General features: G+C 40.9%; 1 protein-coding gene across 1 annotated transcript in view; it reads left to right on the top strand.

Annotated features, from left to right (window-relative positions):
* The window catches only part of kif6 (kinesin family member 6), a 124789-nt gene that overhangs the window by 30379 nt on the left and 74059 nt on the right, over positions 1 to 20351 (top strand). The window contains exons 9-12 of the mRNA XM_088905286.1: positions 378 to 464; positions 10131 to 10234; positions 12721 to 12826; positions 16036 to 16186. Of these exons, the coding sequence (XP_088761412.1) occupies positions 378 to 464; positions 10131 to 10234; positions 12721 to 12826; positions 16036 to 16186 (448 nt within the window). The remainder of the gene's footprint in view (positions 1 to 377; positions 465 to 10130; positions 10235 to 12720; positions 12827 to 16035; positions 16187 to 20351) is intronic.

Here is a 20351-nt window from a genome sequence, read left to right on the forward strand (position 1 = left end):
AGAACCAAAATGGTACAAGTACACAGTTTGGTTTAATGGCTTGATGAGTAAAAAAAAAACAAAGTTCAGTTGGGATAACAATAAAAAAACTAGAAAAGTAGAAAGGAAGACACAGGGGTCCTGCAAGACCAGGTTTGGGAAACACTGCTTGATCTCATTCAGACAAGATGTCTCTTCTAGACGTTACATAAGCACTTTTAGTGTGTCTCCTTCTAAATATTATGTGACTGAATGGATGATGATAATCTTGCACCAGACTGTCCACAAGACTCCTTGATTAATCCATCCAAAATGATTTAGGAAGTCTTTTTCCCCATCGGGCCAGCCTTGCAATCCCTGAACTGCTGTTGGAGCGTGGCATCGTCTCTCTGTTTCAGGAGTCCATCTCCACGTGTCGATTCGCACAGAGAGTGGCGCTCATCAAGAACGAGGCCCTGCTCAATGAAGAGCTGGACCCAGCACTGGTAAGCTACAAGATGACAATGAAAAGAGGGGATTCTGTGGAGGAGTCAAACACAAAGTCTCACAAAATATAGCAAATGTTTTTAATTGCACATCGTATTTATTACATCTTTCCGTTGTAGGCTTCACTGCTGTGGGGAAAACAAAAGTCAAAGGATATTCTGTGTTTCTTTCCAGGCCGTTGCTGGTTAAATGCTGTAGCAGGTGGCATCATCTCCCAGCACTCATTGTGTTCCATAACAAGAAGTGTTCTGATGGAACAATTGTAAGAGGTTGTTTTTATGAAGTGACATTTATCCTTGTTAGTTAAAGGATCCCTCAAAGGACAACTTACAGGCCTTGCCATTGTGCTAAAATACAACTGCCTGGAAATGACAGGAGCAAGCACAGCAGTACAACGACCACCCTGAAGGAAAAAAAACACGGTTATTACAAAATTTGGACGATGCTGGACTCGTTGTTGACTTCATAGCTGATCAGGTTATGAACTCCATACTGTGCTTTAAGGATGTGTGTTGTGCAGTGTTCGCTTCATTACTTAATTGACTATGTATTCTGATACTGATCCCAAGGTTCATCTTCCACTGATCCATTGCATACTGAGAGGCATTAAAAACGCAATAACTGTAAATGATTGAGCTTCTAATTTGTTGCATTATTATGCCTACCATGCCTAAAGGGTCAATATATATTTTATATATGTGCGGTCTATCTTTGTGAAAGCAGGGCAAGCCGGTTTAGAGGCATTCATGCAGCCCACATACCGCACAGTACAAAAGGAACACCCCAATGATGGAGTCAAATCCAAAGCATGCAGCAGTGCGATCAAAGTAAGCTCTCTATCAGGCTGGGTCTCCTGAGCTGCGAGCTGTTTGTTTCCCAGCCAGGGCTGGAGCCTGTGAGCTGTTCCAGCCTCTTGGCCATTGCCCTGGACTCGGGCTCCTCACCCCAGCCCACTGCTCCAGCTCTGCCGCAGTGCACATGTGGAGTTATGAGGAGAGTCGTTAGCCTGTGGCCTGGTCAGATATGACTCATTCATTCTCAGTCAGGCTCAAGTGTGATGAAAAACTTAATTTTTTTTCCCCTCTTTTTTCTGTTTTTTCTTCTTATGTCGTAAGTACAGTAACCCTTTCCATCCTAAAGATTCCATTGAAGATTCATAGCTGGATAAAAAAGGAACAACGTTGTTGTCACATTGGTGTTGATGGCAGAAACAAGGCTTGCATGTGCAAGGATTCCTGCTGGCATGGACATGTGCTACAGTATACATTCAGACAACAGCTATGCTAAGCAAGTCCTTTTCACAGTAATCTTCTGTACCGTTCTGGTAGAAAGTTTTCTGTGAGCTGCTAAGATATTCAGTACTGTGGATGGGATAAAGGGTATGTTATCAGTTAAATCTATAGATTAATATCCGTTTCATGCTGCTTAATTGCTCAGAAAGTTTGATTGAACTGCATTCAGAGTCACAGGCCAGATTAGTGTGTTTGCTTTACATTGGCACTTAAAAGAGAACCAGAACATGGCTGTAGCATATAGCTGATGGACTGGAAAAACAAAAGACTGAAAATCTCTCTCGTGGCTATTCCAAGCACAGGTGAGATTGCTGTGAGATAGACTGAGTGACAAGGCTGTCCTGATTTGCTCTTATATTTCCCTTGAGTAGCCATTCCCTGCTTTTTACCAGGATAAACTCCTGTATGTGTGTATGAATACAATATACTGTGTGGCAAGACTGGTTAACTGAGAGCCTGGGTTATCTTTCTCAATCATTCATGGTCTCAGGCATTGTAGATTAAATTAATTTGCAGTGCCCAATTTGAACCCATCATAAATGTTTTTAAGACAGTCTGCGGTTGCTTGTTAATTGAATTGGTGTCTGGCAGGAAACTAATGAACACAAACTGCTACAGGATGCTGCTGCTAAGTATTGCCCATTGCTTACAGACACTTGTTTTTTTTTAATATTGAACACAATATTAAAGAAAAATAGTTTTCTAAAAAACATGAGAATTTATAAACCAATTGGTAAAAAGGTTTGGACCATTTGGAATCATGCCAGAATTGCTTTATCGACGTCACTTTTCATCATCTCAGACATTGAGAAATAATTCTACTTTTTCTCCTACTATTAAGTGCCTTGTGAAATTTCATGTCTCAGTTCCACCTACTATAATGCTATAAAACATTCACACCTGAATGTTCACCTGAACATTTTCACCTGAAAACATTCAGAACATTGGATTGTGAAACACTAGATAATAATAATAATTATAATAATTGCTTACACTTATATAGCGCTTTTCTGGACACTCCACTCAAAGCGCTTTACAGGTAATGGGGACTCCCCTCCACCACCAATGTGCAGCCCCACCTGGATGATGCAACGGCAGCCATAGTGCACTAGAACGCTCACCACACACCAGCTATCAGTAGGGAGGAGAGCAGAGTAATGTAGCCAATTCATAGATGGGGATTATTAGGAGGCCATGATTGGTAAGGGCCAATGGGAAATTTGGCCAGGACACCGCGTTTACACCCCTACTCTTTTCGAGAAACACCCTGGGATTTTTAATGACCACAGAGAGTCAGGTTTTACGTCTCATCCGAAGGACGGTGCCTTTTTACAGTATAGTGTCCCCGTCACTATACTGGGGCATTAGGACCCACATGGACCGCAGGGTGAGCGCCCCCTGCTGGCCCCACTAACACCTCTTCCAGCAGCAACCTTAGTTTTTCCCAGGAGGTCTCCCATCCAGGTACTGACCAGGCTCACACATGCTGAGCTTCAGTGGTTTGCTAGTTGTGAGTTGCAGGGTGATATGGCTGCTAAGATGACCTTGTATTATTCTCAGACCATACTTTGGGTAGTTTACTGCAAAGGACCGATGGCCAAAGTCTCGGAAGGTTTTCTAGATCTCTTAAAAGTGTGAGCATCTTAATTGGTTCAATTCTGCCAATAGTAAGCTGGTTTTAAGAACAGGAGCCACCTCCTTATTCAATGGATTATTGGGATCTGGTACAAGCTCCCCAGGAGTGAAGAAGATGAAGTGGTGAAGTAGATGCCCTGGCTTATTTAAAGAAATGGCTAGATGAGATTATTGAATCAATTAGCTGCTTGCTTTGAGATGGGTCAAATGGCCTCCTTTGGGTTGTAACCTTTCTTGTAATTAATACAGTTCATTAAAGGATGTCCTAAAAACCAGAAGTACTTCAGGATAAGAATGAGACACCCAAAAACTGAACTATAATATCAAAGCAAAGAGTTGATTAATCGTTTGATTGATTTGAACCAAATTAGACAAAATGTTTTTTTTGCAAAAGCAACTGATTCTGCAGATGTAATTGTGCATTAAAGGACAGGTTTGCCAACTTGATTTGAGTGCTGTGGGAGCTGAGGTCCTCTCTGCCAGCCCAGCCCAGTGCTGAAATCCTGTTTCTGTTTTGCAGAGTACACGGCCTCCATGGAATACATGCTTGTTTGTGGTTTGTGTCATGGTTATTACCTGGGTGTGCTTACAGGGCTCTTCTGAAGCTGTGCTATAGAAGTCAGCATCCAAATTAACCAACATCCTTCTTTGTACAGAGGATGAGAGTGAAATTCCATGGAAAAATCAGCTCCCGAAAAGTACTTCCTTCAGAAGGTCCTGAGCCCTGTGGGCCTCCAGAATTGCACCATGCTGACCAGACAGCCTTATTAGCGCATACCTGCAAGCCAAACATTCTGCCATTAGAGTCAGACAGAGAAATGGTCTTGAAACTGGGTGTTAAAATTCCTGTGGGCTCATCTTGCCAAAGAACTTTACAAGGCAGCTCGGCGTAATGGTGCATTTGTGTGCTGTAGCCATGTTAGCAGAGATTTAATGGACAATTTTTGTAGAAGTCCCTGAGACAGCCATTCTAGCAGAGGGGCTCTCTTCTTAAGAAAGAGGATACAGAGAGAAATGAAAGTTTTTTTTTCCTCCATACTCCTTCCGATTTGACAGTTATGCAAATTAGGAGGTGGCTAACTAGGACTGGACATATTTCTGTACAGTTGTCCAAATATTACTGAGTTTCTCTTTTTTATTTCTTTAGCCAGTAAAATGTTTTTTTTTTAATTTATTGTATTGAGCTGCAGTGCTTGAGGAAATCACTGAAAAACAGAACAACGATTTAAGTGTGGGAGTCATTGAATACAATCTATCTTTTCTTTGACTGACAGACTTTAATTTTCCAAAATCTATATACTGGGGCTGTACTGGATACATCTGTGCTTTTAAGTGTGACCTTGTCGTTTCTGGGCTTTGAAAGACAGGGAGGGGAACGCCAGGGAGGGAAGGCTGTGGCCAAGGCCTCTGTCCCAGGATCCAGGCCCTTTGAAGACATGCTGTGTGAGGACACTGATGTCATCTGTCATATGGCATGTGGCAGGCTAAAGGACCCATTGCCATCTAATTACCACATTCAAGGCGGTCACCAGCTTAATTGATTTCTGCCATGGCTTCTGGATGTGAGAGTCTCTTTCCACTGGTTATGCAGATCCAGCTGATTCAGGGCTGTGAATAGGATGTGTTTTGCTGTTTTTAGCTTTCTTCAGTGGTTTTGTTTGAGTGGTGACATGCTAACGTTGCATCATCCTACTGTACGTTTAACTGTAGTGTGACCACTGCATCAGTTAGAAACTGATGTTGTTTGACAATGAATAATAATAACTACAGTTTTATACATTCAAAGAACATTATATTAAAAAGTACAAGAAAGTAAAGAGCCCAGCATGGTGGTAGAGAGGTTAGCGCTGCTGCCCCATTGCTCTTGGGTCCCGGGTTCGACTATGGTCTGTCACATGCTTCTAATTGGAGTTTGCATGTTCCCTTATGTCTGCATAAGTGAACTCATTCCAAGGACTGTGAGAAGAAACTAGATGATGAAAATGACAATAAAACTAGTATGTTCTTCACTCAAAGGTTTAAAATGAGCTCTCTTTCTCTGGGCTTTTTTAGAGCAAATCTATGCAAATTTTATGCTGGTGCAAAATGCTTTGAAACTGGTTCTTTAAGTTTGTCTTTTGCTGTTTTGAGCACCTTGCACCTAGACTAGGTCAGGGTAAAGCTTGCAATCTGATAAATGGGCTTTTGCAATATCTAATGGCAATAATCAGAGTCAGAGTCTGATCTTGGAATGACACAGAGTTGGGAACTCCAACTCAGGCTTGGGATTTTGCTTTGATTCATCACAGAAAAGCATGTTGGCTTATTGACAACATTGAATCTGATTCCGATGACTGTTTTGTTATATATATATTCAAATATTCAAAGTAGTATATTGTCTTTGAGCAAATCATAGTTTTTGGCCAGATTGACAAATCAGGTTATTTTTTTCATATAGCAAATTGCATGGGGTCCAGGATGAAGTAAACTGTGTCATGGATGATAAAGGGAAACTTTCAGATAATTTAACTCTGCAATCGTGGGTCAGGAGTCAGCTGTGACTGGGTGCCCCCAGACAGCTGGGCACCATGCAGGGCAGGGTAGATGTATCTAACCATAGCTCTGTCTGTATCACAGCGATCTCCTCTGTGCTTGCAGGCCCACAGGGCTGTCCATGAGGGATGCACCTCTCCTCTGATCAGTGCTGAGCCTCAGGTGCAAGGCTGCCTTGCCAGCGACGTGTTAAAAGACGAGTGTCTTGAAGGTGGGCGGGGCCCCTTGGGGTAGTCTGTCCATGCTTCCTCATTATCACACTGAAACAGGTGTGGGTGGCAAATACAGTATGATTGCTGATTCTACAGGAAATTAAAAAAGGGACACAGAAGTGAACAAAGTAAAGACTGATAAGTCTTACAGTACATACACTACACTTATAGTTATGAAAACAAGGATTAGGCCTAAACTAGAGGATCATCTCTATGACTATATGATTGAGGAGCCAGTCCTGGACCTTTGTGTCTCTTCAGTCGCATTACCTGAAGAGCTTGAGAACAAATTGGTCCCATTAATGAGATGACTCAGAGCCTTAAGAGTTTTTGGAATCAAAAGCTGGACCTGGAGCTGTTTTAGGGGAAAAAAAACTAAGTTACTTAACTAACCTTTTCTTTACAAACTTCTTTGAACAAATAGTAACAACAATAAATACAAACATTGAAAAGGAAATATTATGTGTAAATATTTATAATGTGTTTGATAAAATTCCTTATAAAAATGAATTCCTAAATGGCAGTCAGTAGGCATTCGGTTAATGCTTGGTTTTGGACCGAGAAGTGATAAGATAATTTTGGATTGAGGAGCTGATGGTAAACAGTTCAGATAAGCGGTGGATGGTGAGATTGGGTTGGGTGCAATTTGCGGGGTTCCACAGGGATCTGTATTATGGCCAGCAATCCTCTTAATGTATAGCAACAATCTACATTTTGGTACAGTTAGTAAAGTAATCAACTTTATCAATTACATTTATTATAGACTGGTGCAGAGTGTTACATTCTGGTAAGTAGTAGGAAATAAAGCAGCTTGATACTCTAGCCTCCTCTCATTTTTAACCTTTCTTGTGTGTTTAATGCATGCCATTGTCTTCTGAGGTGCACATTAGCTCTATGCCTTCAGAGAAGTCCTGTAACTTTAGATATCTCTAGGATTTGACTCTTCTCATTTTCATGACTTTGAAACCACACATCTAAGCTTTATACTTTGTTTCTACATCTCTGTAGTTACAGACTAGAAATCTGTGGGCAACCTCAGAGTTGACTGGAGTGCTTTGGTTTGTGATCTCTGGAAATGGACTATTCAAGTAATTGACGAGCTCTGTAACATTCAGCACTTATTGACAATTAGAGTGTATTTCAGCAATACCATTTTAAAGCACATGTATGGTTTCATTTGAGGAGTATCAGATGTGTGAAAGTGCAGATCGAGACACAGTAGGGACACATGACGCACCAGAAATGATGTGAGCAAGGAGCAGAATCCCTTGTCACTGAGAATGGGTCTCTTCTTTTGCCAAAGCTCTAAAGCAGGGCTCAGGGCTCTATAAACAGTGCCTTTGCTAACATCTGGGATTTTTATTTGATTGCTCTGTTTCCTTTCTGAGTGCTTAGTGTCAAGCATCAATTAGCTAACTTTCTGAAAACTGTGTTTCAACTCAGAGCTACCCCAGTTTAATAGATTTACTACTTGGAAACACATTAGCTAATCTGGTCACTTGATTTGTATTTTGTATAGCCCTATCACCTAAAGTGAAACCCTAGTTTATTTCAGTACACTAGAAATACACCTTTAGAACAGTGGGCCATAAAATATTCCCATGGAAAGTGGAGCCATACAGTGTTCAGCTCACCCTTGCTGCCTAACCCTGTTTAACCTCTGGTGTTTAGCATCTCAGTGTCTTGTGTGTTCAAGAGTGTTTGCAGAGTTCTGTCTCCTGTGCTTGAATTTCAGCACCTCTGTCTGAAGCTTGAATATACTGAAACCCATCAGTCACTGTGATGGATGGGTAGCTCCACATTATGTCACAGCAGGTGACTGGTCATTCGACTCAACACCTTTTTTTCTCAAAAGGCTTCACTTGAAGTCTGTTTAGACTAAAGAAAACAAGCTTGAAGCCAAGCTTAGCCTATGTAAAAAAATCAGGCGAAGGGAAAGTGCTAAGTGGACGTACTGTAGTTTGATGCTTTATGCCACTGTGTCTGCCTACATGTGTGTAAAAAACTCCAGAAATCAGATCCTTAGGAGTCTGCTGAGTGATTGAAGGCAGAACTGTGCTCAATCCCCAGCTGTTGCTTTTGACCTTGAATGTTTCATTGAAAGGCTTGGTTGCTTTACACAGCTGTCACATTTTAATTATCACTGTAGCTATATATTCACCCTGGCTCCAGCAGCTTGAGTATTTGTGTGCCAGGTATACGCATGTGTATTGTTGGCTCTCTGAAGTGGGCAAAAATAACGAAATGTATACAGTCAGCTTATCCACCCATCCATTTAAAGTCAGAAATCCCACTCCTTTTAGGTTTTCTGATAACCCTGGAGTTCATCCCAGAAGCATAGGGAATGAGGTGGACAGGGCACCAGTCCATCGCAGAGAATCAGCGTTTGTGTTCTGGCTTCTGTGAGAGTCCTTTAATGTGCACAGAAATTCTTTCCCATCGGTATAAGTAAATCTAATGAAAGAGGTCTGACCAGAGCTGCCGTTGTTGTTTCAGCTGAGGACTGAGGTTCCCACCTCCGCAGCGACAGCGTGTGTTTGGAAGTGTGAGCTGGAACGAGAGTCTTGATGAGTCTGCTGCCATGGTTGTTGTTTTTTTCCTGAAATTGGTGATAGCCCAACCTACTGTAGCTCTCTTCCAGGAACTCCAGCCCACCACAGAAACCTTAATCGCTGTATAAAATAATTACATACTTTTCAAAGCAACTGCTGATGAAGGGATTTCAGATACGGAGTCCTGTTGGTGGGTGGAAGGATGTCTCAGAATGGTGAGAAGTTTGGAATTTTTATTTGAAGTAAGGCAATGCCACTGATACAGTGACAGCCTCTTATTACACTGCCAGAACTTAACCAAATGCATGTCAACCCAAGATGCATTTTTGTTTCAGTTGTCAAAAAACATTTTTTTCTTCAGCGTGATGCCAAACCAGCCTTTGCCAGTATTTTTCCTTTTGATCCTCCCAGTTTTCTTAATAACATCGGATGTTCTTTAAAACCCCCTTTATGTTTAGGGATAGCATTGCCATAACCACGTAATCTTAGCACTTTGTTAAAGCCGATGTTCTATTTAATGAACAGAGGCAAGGGACAGGCTGTGTTACTGGAGAAAAGCACTTCTATTGTTTCATATCTGGGCAATAGAAACTGAGCTGTCTTCTAGGTGTGGTGGGCAGTTGGCTTCTGATGGGGCCATTGTATTGCTTTTGTACCAGCATTTCTTCATTGTAGTGTAGTGGGTAAGACGTTGGGCTTAAAGAATGACTGACAGATTGTGGTCTTTGATCACTTCAAACCTAGAAACCAGGAGCAGCTCTGGCCCAATGAACCTTTGTGTGAGGCTGGAATGGAATTATCTACCTGTCTATTTCTCCATTGAACTGTATTATTGCTGTTTAGGAATACTTCTTAAATGTCGCCATAACAGACCACCTTACAGATCTTGCAAAGCCACAGTTTTTCATGGGGTTTCCAGTAGATTCTTCTCAGTCTGACTTTCCTCTGCCAACTCTTTCAAGACGAAAGCTGTGTAGGTGGCCTTTGTTTGTAGACCACCAAGAAATGTGACTTGACAGCCACTGAAAGTGGTTGCAGCATGGCAGAGGGTCTGCCATTTGGAGAGACCATAATCCAAGGATGGATGTCAGAACTTAGAATACAGACTGGGAAAGCAGTATTTAACTGAGATTGACTGACTTTTGGAAGCACAGCCAGAGGAAAGAGGGTTCTACCCCTGTGGTTTGTATAAGTGAAGCTTCAAGAAATGGATTTTTAAATGCAGTCATACATTTCCGGCATTCATTCTTGATCTACTGATGGCAGAGGTAACCTGACAGGCTTTCCAGAAATAGAGAGAACCGACAGCCAAGTGGGATCCAGAAAAAAAGAGAGGGAAGGGGACACTAGGGAATGGGAAGGAAGGGAGAATTAGGACTAGATGACAAGAAGGGAGAAGATGCACAAAAGGGAAAGAAGGCTGACTGGGGCTGTGCTTGCAGATGATCTTGCGGTTGAAGAAGGAGATCCAGTCGCTGAGAGAGGAGCTGGCCATGGTGACCGGAGAGCAGAGGACTGACCAGCTGACTGAGGATGACTTTCACATGTAACTGTTTTTTTTCTTGGAAAACAGCTTATATCAGGCTTCCACACAGTGACAGTCTCTTTTCTCCACAGCCAATGGTTATTCCTGGCAATACTTTTAAATAAAAACACACAGAATAGGCACTATCAGTCATAATGCTATATATATGAAATAAGAAATGATAGAAGTTCACAAACCACATTACATCATTTTCACTCCTTGGTAAATTATAATAAATATTGCTAATGCAGTTACAGTAGCATTCTGTCAAGTGTCTCTTATAGGTATTTTACAGTAATTACTAACAAACAGAAAAAAACACACACAAATTTAAATGGCTTCTTTTTTGAAATCCTACTAAAGTCATAAAATCCCTCCATAATTTGTGCTTCTCTAATGGGATTTGCCCGGATCTTTTTCTTCCACCGTCTTTTTAAAATCTATGCGCTCCACATATGTTGGCTTCAAAACTGGACAAAATGAAAATGGGATTACTCAGATGGGACCTGGCAAGAGGAGCTAAATGTTTGCTCAGATGCGGATTTGCTGATTTTCCTGTGTCTTACCTTTTGTGGTTTTCCGGAATAAAGAGAATTGCTCTTTTAATGAAAGCAATCTCCAATTGATTAGGAGAAATTAATAGAACCATAAAACATTGTGAGGGAAGAATTGCTTTCCTCTCCTGTCAGGTGAAGCAGATTCTTTTGTTTCTTCTTAAGCAGCGCTTCCTAAAATCTAAGCCTTTATTCCCTTAATCAGGACCATTCTGAAGTACTTCCAGAAGTCTGGACAGGCAAATAATTGCTGCACACACACACTCCTTTCCTTCATATCTGCAGACCAACAGCGCAAGCATCCATGAATAGAGATGCCCCCGGTCTTTTGTAACAGGTTACTGCAAGACTGCTCTTGTTCCTGGACCAGTCTAGCCAACCTATCTTTATAGTTTCCAGCAATATGACTGATGTTATACTATACAATAGAATCAATGATAGAATTGATCCTTGTTTGATGTCAATGTGCTGCAGTCTTGAGAATGTAGAACCTCAAGAGAGATTCCCGTGGTCTATAATGCAGACCTGTGTAGCACGGCTGTAGTTCTCATCTTCTTCTAGAGAGTGCTAACAATTTAATATCTCAACACATTTTTGTTTCGTTCATTTTTTATGACCTGATGATATTATTCTTTGTACAATAATTTAATAGCCTTCTGCAGCCAGTACGACTCCTTCCTGTCAGTTATATCCCCCTTGTCGCTGCTTCACTTGGACCTTGGCATGACACTACGCACTCTCTTGCTGGCAGTGTGTAGTGTTTCGGATATCGGAATATTGCTCTTCCCTGTTCTGCGAACAAACTACACCCTCAGTGACACAGACTGCCTTGTTAAAGAGGGCGGCAGAGCAGAGTTGTGACTGAAGTTGTGAAAGATGAGTTTAGAAAATAAGTATGCCTTTTGCCCGGCGTGCCTGGGCATAGAGTTCTCTAGTTTCCTTGTCTCACAAGTAAGACAAGAGCATCCTTTTCACTTCCTCCTGGTAGAGGATCTGCATGAACGCCATCAATCAGGACCTGACTTAGGAAAGAAGTGCTCAGCTGAGCCAGCTCTGCTTCTTGATTCCCCATCACAGCCCTCCCACACACTGGACCGGGGTGAGCTTGGCAAACCAGCTTGCTGATCACTTTACCTGTCTGCCCCGGCTTTTAGCGCGGCTCTTCTCTTCAACTGCCAAATTCATTAGCCTCTTTTTTGTCGCACTTACATGAGGGAAATGCTCGCATTGTTTAAGACCGGAAAGTTGTTTAAAACAGAAAAAAGGTTAGTACTCTTTTTCAAATAAAAAACGAGTGATGTGTTATGGAGGTTAAATAAGAATGAATATTTATTTTACTCTTTTCCAAGCAATAATGGGAAAATAAAAAGTTAGTTAAATTCGGGAATCCAGTGCTCTGTTATTAATTGAAAGTGAATAAATACTGGCAGGCTTGCTAAGCTCAATACATATGTTTCCTAAAAGTAAAAACAGTAGAATTATTGTATGTCTTTTAAACAAAATTATTTTGTTGTTTTTTTTTTACAAAATACTGAACTGAGTAAACCAAATTAAAACATGACTTCACTTGGCCTCAGAAATTTGACTGTTAGAGTAATAATTCCAGTGATTAAGAATAAAGATATAAAACTGTGCCATAAACTTTGGATTCTATTAAGTGCTTAAATATTCTCTAGACTCCTGCTGTATTAAAACAAGTGTTTTCAAGCATCACAGAATTATTCTGTTTTCCTAATGCTCTGGTAAAAGTGTCAGGCTTTTGTATGAGGCTCTGTATGTTTGTTTTTGTCTGCTCCATTTTGCGCTCTGTGTTGTACTTCACGCTGTATACAGTATACTTCAATGGCAGCATTTAGTGAGTGCACAGATAAATAGATGCATTACCTGCAGACAGATGGTTCTTTTAGCCAGTGCCCTGGGTGACTCTGTGCTGGTGTCTCTGTTGTTCCACAGGCTGCAGGAGAAGGTTGCGCTCTTCCTGCAAGACTCTGACCCTGAGGCTGCTCTGGATCTGGGTCCTGACCTGCGCAAGATCCAGCACTGCTTCAGACTGCTCAAGGTGAAGGCTCTGTTTTTAATTCACTAGTTCCTCAAAAGATCGTCTGTGATAAAGGCATGCAGTACCAGTAAGTGCTGCGTAATCCCTTGTCAATTGTAGCCATAAATCAATTTGTAGGAGTTGTTTTCTGTGGACACTTTCCTTGATTAGTTATATTTAGTCCCAATGGTGATACATCTACAAACCAAAATCTTGACTCCTTTTTGTGTCTTTGGTTATGCCAAAAGCCTCTTTTATTAGGTCATTTGAAAATATTCATCATACTCATTGAATGACAACCAGAATATTGTTTTGTATTAGATGGACACCTCATATGTTTGGACTCATGTCATGAAAGAGAAAAAGAAATATTTTTCTCTACCTGAAAAGATTAAACATGATGAGTGAGGGAAGGGCATGATCAAGGTTGCTAAGCATCAGAATGTTTTCACAAATGGAATGAAATAATGGAAAAAAATTCAGTAATTGTTTTGGTAGTCCCGTATTTGTCTGAAGTCTATCTATTGAAGTAAGAAACGTAAAGTTTTATTTCAGATGGGTCATCCTTTTCTTCCTTTGGGAGCTCATCTGAGTTATCTCTGGGTTTAGGCCCCTGTCCTCTGTGAGTGCTGCGAGTTCAGCAGTTTCCAGTTGGTGTGAAAGTGTTCCATGTTAATGTTCTATTCTGAAGGTCAGCACAGATCTCCTGAATGCTGCAGCAGGGCATGCCCTCAGCTCTTAGCAGAGGAAAGACTGCCCCCTACTGATTACAGAACTGAAGTGCACAATTCATTTCTCGTTGAGGTCACATGGTGAGCCTCTGGAAGCTTTCTTCTCAAAACATTTACTGGATGAGAGTCAAAGCTTTATTTTTCCAAGGCAGAATATGCTTCCACATTTTCTGAAAGTGGCATGAAAACTAAGGATGGAATATTTTTTCCCAGTTAATTATAGTTTGGAAACAAAAAAGCCATAGTTTTTGTGAAATTTGAAAATGTGGAGTGAATTTTGCACTGGAGTAAAAAAGTCTGTGAACGTCATTCTGTTAGATTTGGGCGCTGATGATGTGGTAGATGGCATGTATTGACAGAAAGGGCTGTGCCTCTCATGGTGGTATCTCTGAAAAGAGAAAGCTCACTGAGGGACTGCTGGGCTAAGACCAGAAAAAACGGTAGAGCTGATCCCAGGAACTGGCCCAGACAGAGCTAAAAGTTTGGAAGCAGAAAAAAATAAATATAGATTGACTGAGAGTAGGTGCGTGTTTGTGTCTGTGTGTGTCCTCTGATGGACTGGTGTCCAGTCCAGGGTGTATCCTGCATTGCGCCCGTTGGTTGTTGGGATAGGTTCCAGCTCCCACTACCCTGTACTGGATAAAGTGGTTAGAAAAAGGATGGATGAACTGAGATTAGGTCATTTTCCCTTGTCCTACAAAATACACTAATTTTCCTGGACAGAAAACAGCCATAGCTTCTGAGCTGCAGCTACACTTTTAAGATAACTTTTTGTATAGCATGTTTATACAGTGAAGATAGTTTTCTGTTTAGAGAAACTAGAGTTTTTAGTAAGCCAGGGGGATCTTTTTTATTACTTGTATTGCTCTGACATGTAGTTTACATAAACACTTAACACAAGGCCATGGTCTCCAAGCACAATCCAAATGCATCATATTCTTAACGGGTGATTGTTATTCACTGGCACTTAATTCAAAGGAACACACTGTCAGCCCAGAAGGACGACATGTTCTGAAACACATAAATGAATGATAGTATTTGAGCTAAACCCAATTAGGTTGAATGTGTGTTTGGAAGCAAAGTGTTTACACTATACTTTGAGGAATTGTACTTTTTCAAGATGGTCAGTTTTAGAAGGTTTGAGTATATAATCTGTTTTTAAGGGATTTTTGACTCTAACATGGCTTACAAGTGGTCCTCTGATTCAGATGTCCACAGTGCAGTGTAGAGTCAGGTCTGAGGACAGGCGGGGCTCTGCTTCTGCCCCTTGTCCCCTTAACCCTTGACAGAGGTCTCCTGGGAACACAGACGGGAGCTGTTCTGAGTCTGTTTATCTCTCTTCAAATTTGTTATAGTTCTGTGGCCAGGCCTTCTCCCTGCACGTTTACATTCCTCTGCCCTGCGTATATGCTGGATTCAGACGTCTTGCGTGATTTGGGATTTTTTTGTTGTTGCTTTTCATTTGTTATTCCAAATGAACAGTTCATGTTTATTATCTGGCTCCAGGTCGCAGTAATCTGCTCTTTTGCTTGTACATGGGTATCAGATCACCACACTAGCTAACCCTGCGAGTTGTGCAGTTCAGACACCTACAGTATCAGACTCTGCGCCCCGCCCACGTTCCTAGGCAGGTTGCTCCACCTCTTCGGGTGTCTGGGCTGGACGTTCATTTCTTAAAGCCAGAAATAACCTTTGATGCTGCTTCTTTCTGAAGGTAAAGTTGTCTCAAGTTTCCTCCTTTGTATTTACTAGACAGTGGTGAAGTAGATTTATTGATTAATAAATCCGTATTTTCCCTCCAGAAACAATTCAGTAATGCAAAATCATATAAGCAGTTATTCAAAGTCATTACTAGTATAATTTCTCTGCTCGGTATGGAATCAACGTATTTCTAAATTGAAGTGTTGCAAATATTTTCCCATGACTGAGTGAGTTTTTTTTCCTCATCCAAAAGCCCAAAGGGAGTATTCAGTGTCTCCTGTCGGCACCTACAAAGTCCAGACAAGTACCCTTTATGACCACCTGGGGAGAACTTGAAATGTAATATGTCTTACTAACATGGCTATTGTGACAGGATCTCTGACGTTGGCATCTTTATCCCAGAATTTATTTGGTTAAGGCATTGTAGTCAACTCAGTGATAAACTACTCATGTGCTTTGTACACTTCAACATGTTACCTTCTTTGATCAATGAGAGCTGTTCACTTCTGATTCGGAGGAATCCATGCGTTTATAGTAAAGGACTGAATATATGGATGCACAGTACACTGCATTCTATCTCTCCTCAGCTCTGCATCTCACTAGGAGGATCATCATGCGTCAACTTTACTCCTGCTGGAGGAGGTCATTGACTTCATCAAGGGCTGGAGTGCATACCTGATCAAGAGAATCACAACCTGGGTTCTCATGATCCAGCCAAAAATACTCTAAATATAGGTTATTTCTCATACAGATGATGTAGACTGGCACCCCATGTAATCTACTGACTGTCTTCCCTAGGGGATGGTGACAGAGCAACAGTGTAATCAGGGCAGAGGAGATGAGCACCCTTCTTCCCTGCACCAGGCTGACCAGAAGGACCAGGATTGTCCCACTCCTATGGAGATGAAGAAACTGAGAGAGCTGCTGCAGCAGAGGGACAATGAGATCAGTATCCTTTATGACTGTGTGGAATTCCAAGCCCAGCGGAGCATGCTTTTCTTCAGGTCATTACTATATCTAGTGGAGGAACAAAGGATGCAACACTTTACCACACAAAAACAGCTGGAAATCTGGGTATGCTGATTGGTGACACAAATTTAAAAGATGATAGATGAGTCAGTTGACAGAAGCTATGAAATTTTGAGATTGTATGGACTGCTTCAGAGTTTGACTGCCTAAAAAGCCACACATAATTTCTTTCACATTAGCCTATAGATATGCCCTTGGATACCCTCAGAGATGTAACGTTGTTACACCACATGTATTTTATCTTTAGATTTCTTGTAATGGCTTTAACTGTGGGGGAGGGGGAAGGGGAAGGGTTGGAAAACAGAAACAAAGAACGGGTACTGTAGGTCTGCATTTTCCTATATTTAACCATCGTATAGTATTGTCATCAGTAAAAATTAGTATTCATTGGAGGCTCCTTTTTTAAATTCTGTAATTCAGAATACTTTGCCAAGGGCTGTCCTTGTGAATGCTTTCTGAAACACAGAACTGTATGTACGAGACTTGCTTGCAAGAGGTAAAGAAGCATTGTCTCTCTACAGGTGCAGTGTGGTGAAGACCTATGACTCTCACCACACCAAAGTACGTGCTAGAGCATCCTGTGTGTGTCTCAGGGTGTTTTACATAGATCAATTTGAACTCAGCATAAAACATGATTTTTAAAACTGAAAACAGGTGCTTTTTACACAAAGAGCAGCAACAGTGTGGAACAAGCTACCTAGCCATGTTTTGAAGCTGATACCCTGGCTTCTTTCAAGAAACTGCTGGATAAGATCTCGGGATTAATCAGGTACTACAGTAACTACCATACAGACCAGATGGACTGAATGGCAACTGAATGGTAGCTGTTCTTATGTTCATATGACAATAAATACCCAATTAAAGGCCTGATCAAACAAATCTGTGTTTTTTAACCTGGTTTTAAAAGGGTCTAGCCCAGAAGTGCCCCTAATGTCTCTAAGTAGAGTGCTGGGAGATGTTTGAAAGGAGAGCTACCATATCAAGTCAGCTTCAGACAATCACATTGTTGGATTCAGGACATGAATGACTGTATGACTTCAAAGAGATAGGAAGATGTCCATGTAAGGCCTTGCAAGGAGCCCGTAGTGATGAGACAGGATTGGGGTGGTATGGTAAGGGATTTTTCTCGTGGCTGGTGGTCTCGGCACAACGGACGAGGATGATTAACTCTGGGTGTCTCGAGCCTAACCAGCCTCACACTCCCCGTAAACTCCCTAGCCCTGACTCAGCACCCTGCTATGCTGACATTTCAGAACTGCAGTTTAGTTAAGTAGACGCTAATAATAATAATCGCCACTGGGGTCTTGTGGAAAACAAAAGGCAGCGACAGTGTGTGCTGCAATTTGCCTAGTCTATCCTGAAGCTTAATTGTTTCTCAAGCGACCTTACTGTAATCTACCCATATTTCAAGATCTCAGCTGTAATGCTTCTCATTAGTGTAGCTTTTGCCGTGACTGAGGTAAATCCCCCTTGTTCCCCACAGAGCCCTACCCTCTATAAACCCACGGAAGTGCCAGCTTTTCTTTCTCATTTAGGGCCATGTAGAAACTGCCCCAAGGGCTCCTTCCACCTGGAACCTGTTAAATTAGGGAATCCTGCCCTCTTGGGGCCTTTAACACTGAGGGGAGTTCATTCTTTATCACTGTGAAACAGTGAGGCACTACAGCATTAGTGCTGATATTGCCTGTCATCTTTCCAACACCCAGTTTGCTTCATCACGTCAGGACAGTTTGGCTTGATCGTTTTCAGATACTGAACTAGGAACATGAACCACTTTCATTTTCTCTCTTGGTATTGCAGTTGTAGACAGTTATGGGCTCCCTTGGTGTCACTCTTTCTTCCCTGTAAGCTGTGCTTCAGCCAGACTTCTGTAGAGATGCTGAGATTAGCATTTTAACTCTGTCTTAAATATTATGCTCAATTAGAAATTGTAACTGCAGTTGTCCTACAACTGCAATGTTTATTAACTTAATGAAATTAATTAATCATATTTGATCACTGATGGAAACCTACTAATACCATCTGGCAGTGTAAAACTGAATCATAATGCACTGAGCCACACTAGGATACTCAGGGTGAAGCAGTGCGCCCTCATAAATCATACCTGACATCTGCTAAGAGACAGCCATGACGCCGCAGCAGAAGACAGTCCGAAGTAGCCAGGCCAGACTAGTGGACTGGCTGCACCGCTGTGGTTAGCTTGGCAAATTTTAAGTCTGAAAGCTTTCAGTTCCTTTTATGGTGGGTTCTGCTCCTTCAGAAAAAATTAATAGAATACTGAAATGTATATACAGTATATAAAATGATTGGCTCCCATCCAATTTCCAATGTTCCAGTGTGGAGCAGAATATTTTGCCCCTTTATTTGAAATTGAACAGATTGCAAGGAAGGTTAAGAGTTTTGTGCTTGACTGATACTTAAAAACCAAAAGACAGGAATAACAGCTGGCTTGAAGCAAATTCCACAAGTAGTTGATCAAGATCCAGCAACTGAACAATAAGACCTAAAATGAAGCAAGTCTTTTCTTCATCTCTTCATCTTAGAATGAGACAGAAGCAATAGTCTGCAACTTGTAATAGAGGATAAGGCATGACAAACGTTTAATTTTTTATTAATTAAACAAAGATTTGATCCATATGGTATGTACGCTAACGAGAGTAAATTTATAGCTATGCCTTTTCTGAATCATATATAATATAAATAGTAGATAGTATCTACTAATTTTCTCCATTGTGCAATAATCATAATCTAATGTTGTGTATGAGAACTAATGCTGTTATTAATTTATAACAGTGATCTAGATTCTGGTATAGTTAATAAACTAGTTAAATTTGCAGGTTATACCTACAGTATATAGAAGGAGTAGTTAACAGTATAGAAATTAGAATTAAAAATGATCTAAATACTTTTAAATGTTATTTGTAGTCAAACACCTAGCAGATTGACATATAATAAAAGTAAGTGTGGAATATTACAGGCAGGTCACAAAATTATACACTATAAATATAAATTGATGAATGGTGAGTTTGAATCAGTCCAGTGGGCTTTGTCAGAATCAAAAGCACAAACCAGAGAAAAGTGGAACTACATTAAAGTGCTTTTAAAACTTGAAGCAAGGGGCACTTCTTTACACAAAGAAGTGTGGGAGTCTTGAACAAGCTGCCTAGCTATGTGCTTGAAACTAAAAGTGTAGAGAAGTAACTGAATGAGATAAGCAGCTCACTTTGCTGGTCATTACCAAAATGCGACAAACTGCCTTTATGTTCTTATCTACTTCGGCAACAAAATGTCATAGCTTATTCTAACAAAAAGTAATAAGCTCTCGGATATTAATAAAGATTTATTTAAAAATGCTCCAAAGCAGCATGAGAAGAGCAAAATAGTTGAAAATGTACATTGTTTATGGAACCTCTCTGTTGACCCCAGTGAGGTGAGAATGGAGCATTCAAGAAACAAACAGTAAAAATAAATAAACCTGGAGAGTTTTGAGAAAACAAAAGTCTTGTATTTTGTCTGGTTTTGCTTAGACATTTTCTTCCCTCAGCATAAGAATGAAAGTTTCGCACTCTCTGATCACAGTGGATATACTTTATATTGGTGTGTGTGTAAAGATAATAAAAATATCAAAATAAAACTATTTTTCACCGTGGAGGGGTTATCTGTGTTGTGCGCAGTTCCCCCATAGTTCAGTAAATGACCAGTTATGTTTCAGGATACAGGTCACTTTGGAACTGCACAATTTCAGTTAAGATTAAGATTTTGTTTTCCAGCAGTTTTAGGCCACATCATGTGCCAAAGACGAAGAAATGTAATCTGCCACTGTTGTTAGCATTTAGGATAATATTTATTGTAGTGTGGTCAGAAGTCTTAAAATACAACCCGACAGCAGGAAGAAATAACAGCAGTGCAGATTCTTAAAGACTGGCACCAGGTCATCCTTATAGAGTACAGGAAAGGAGAGCTGTGCGCCCTCGCCACAAGCCATTGACTTGGCACTATGATTGTTGGCTGGCCCGTCGCAAACCCTTTTGTGGTGTTTTTTATTAAATTAAGCTAAAAACTGACTGCTAAGCACAGTCTTCTCT

This window comes from Atractosteus spatula, chromosome 2, assembly GCF_055471065.1.
Source record: "Atractosteus spatula isolate fAtrSpa1 chromosome 2, fAtrSpa1.hap1, whole genome shotgun sequence".
NCBI lineage: Eukaryota > Metazoa > Chordata > Actinopteri > Semionotiformes > Lepisosteidae > Atractosteus > Atractosteus spatula.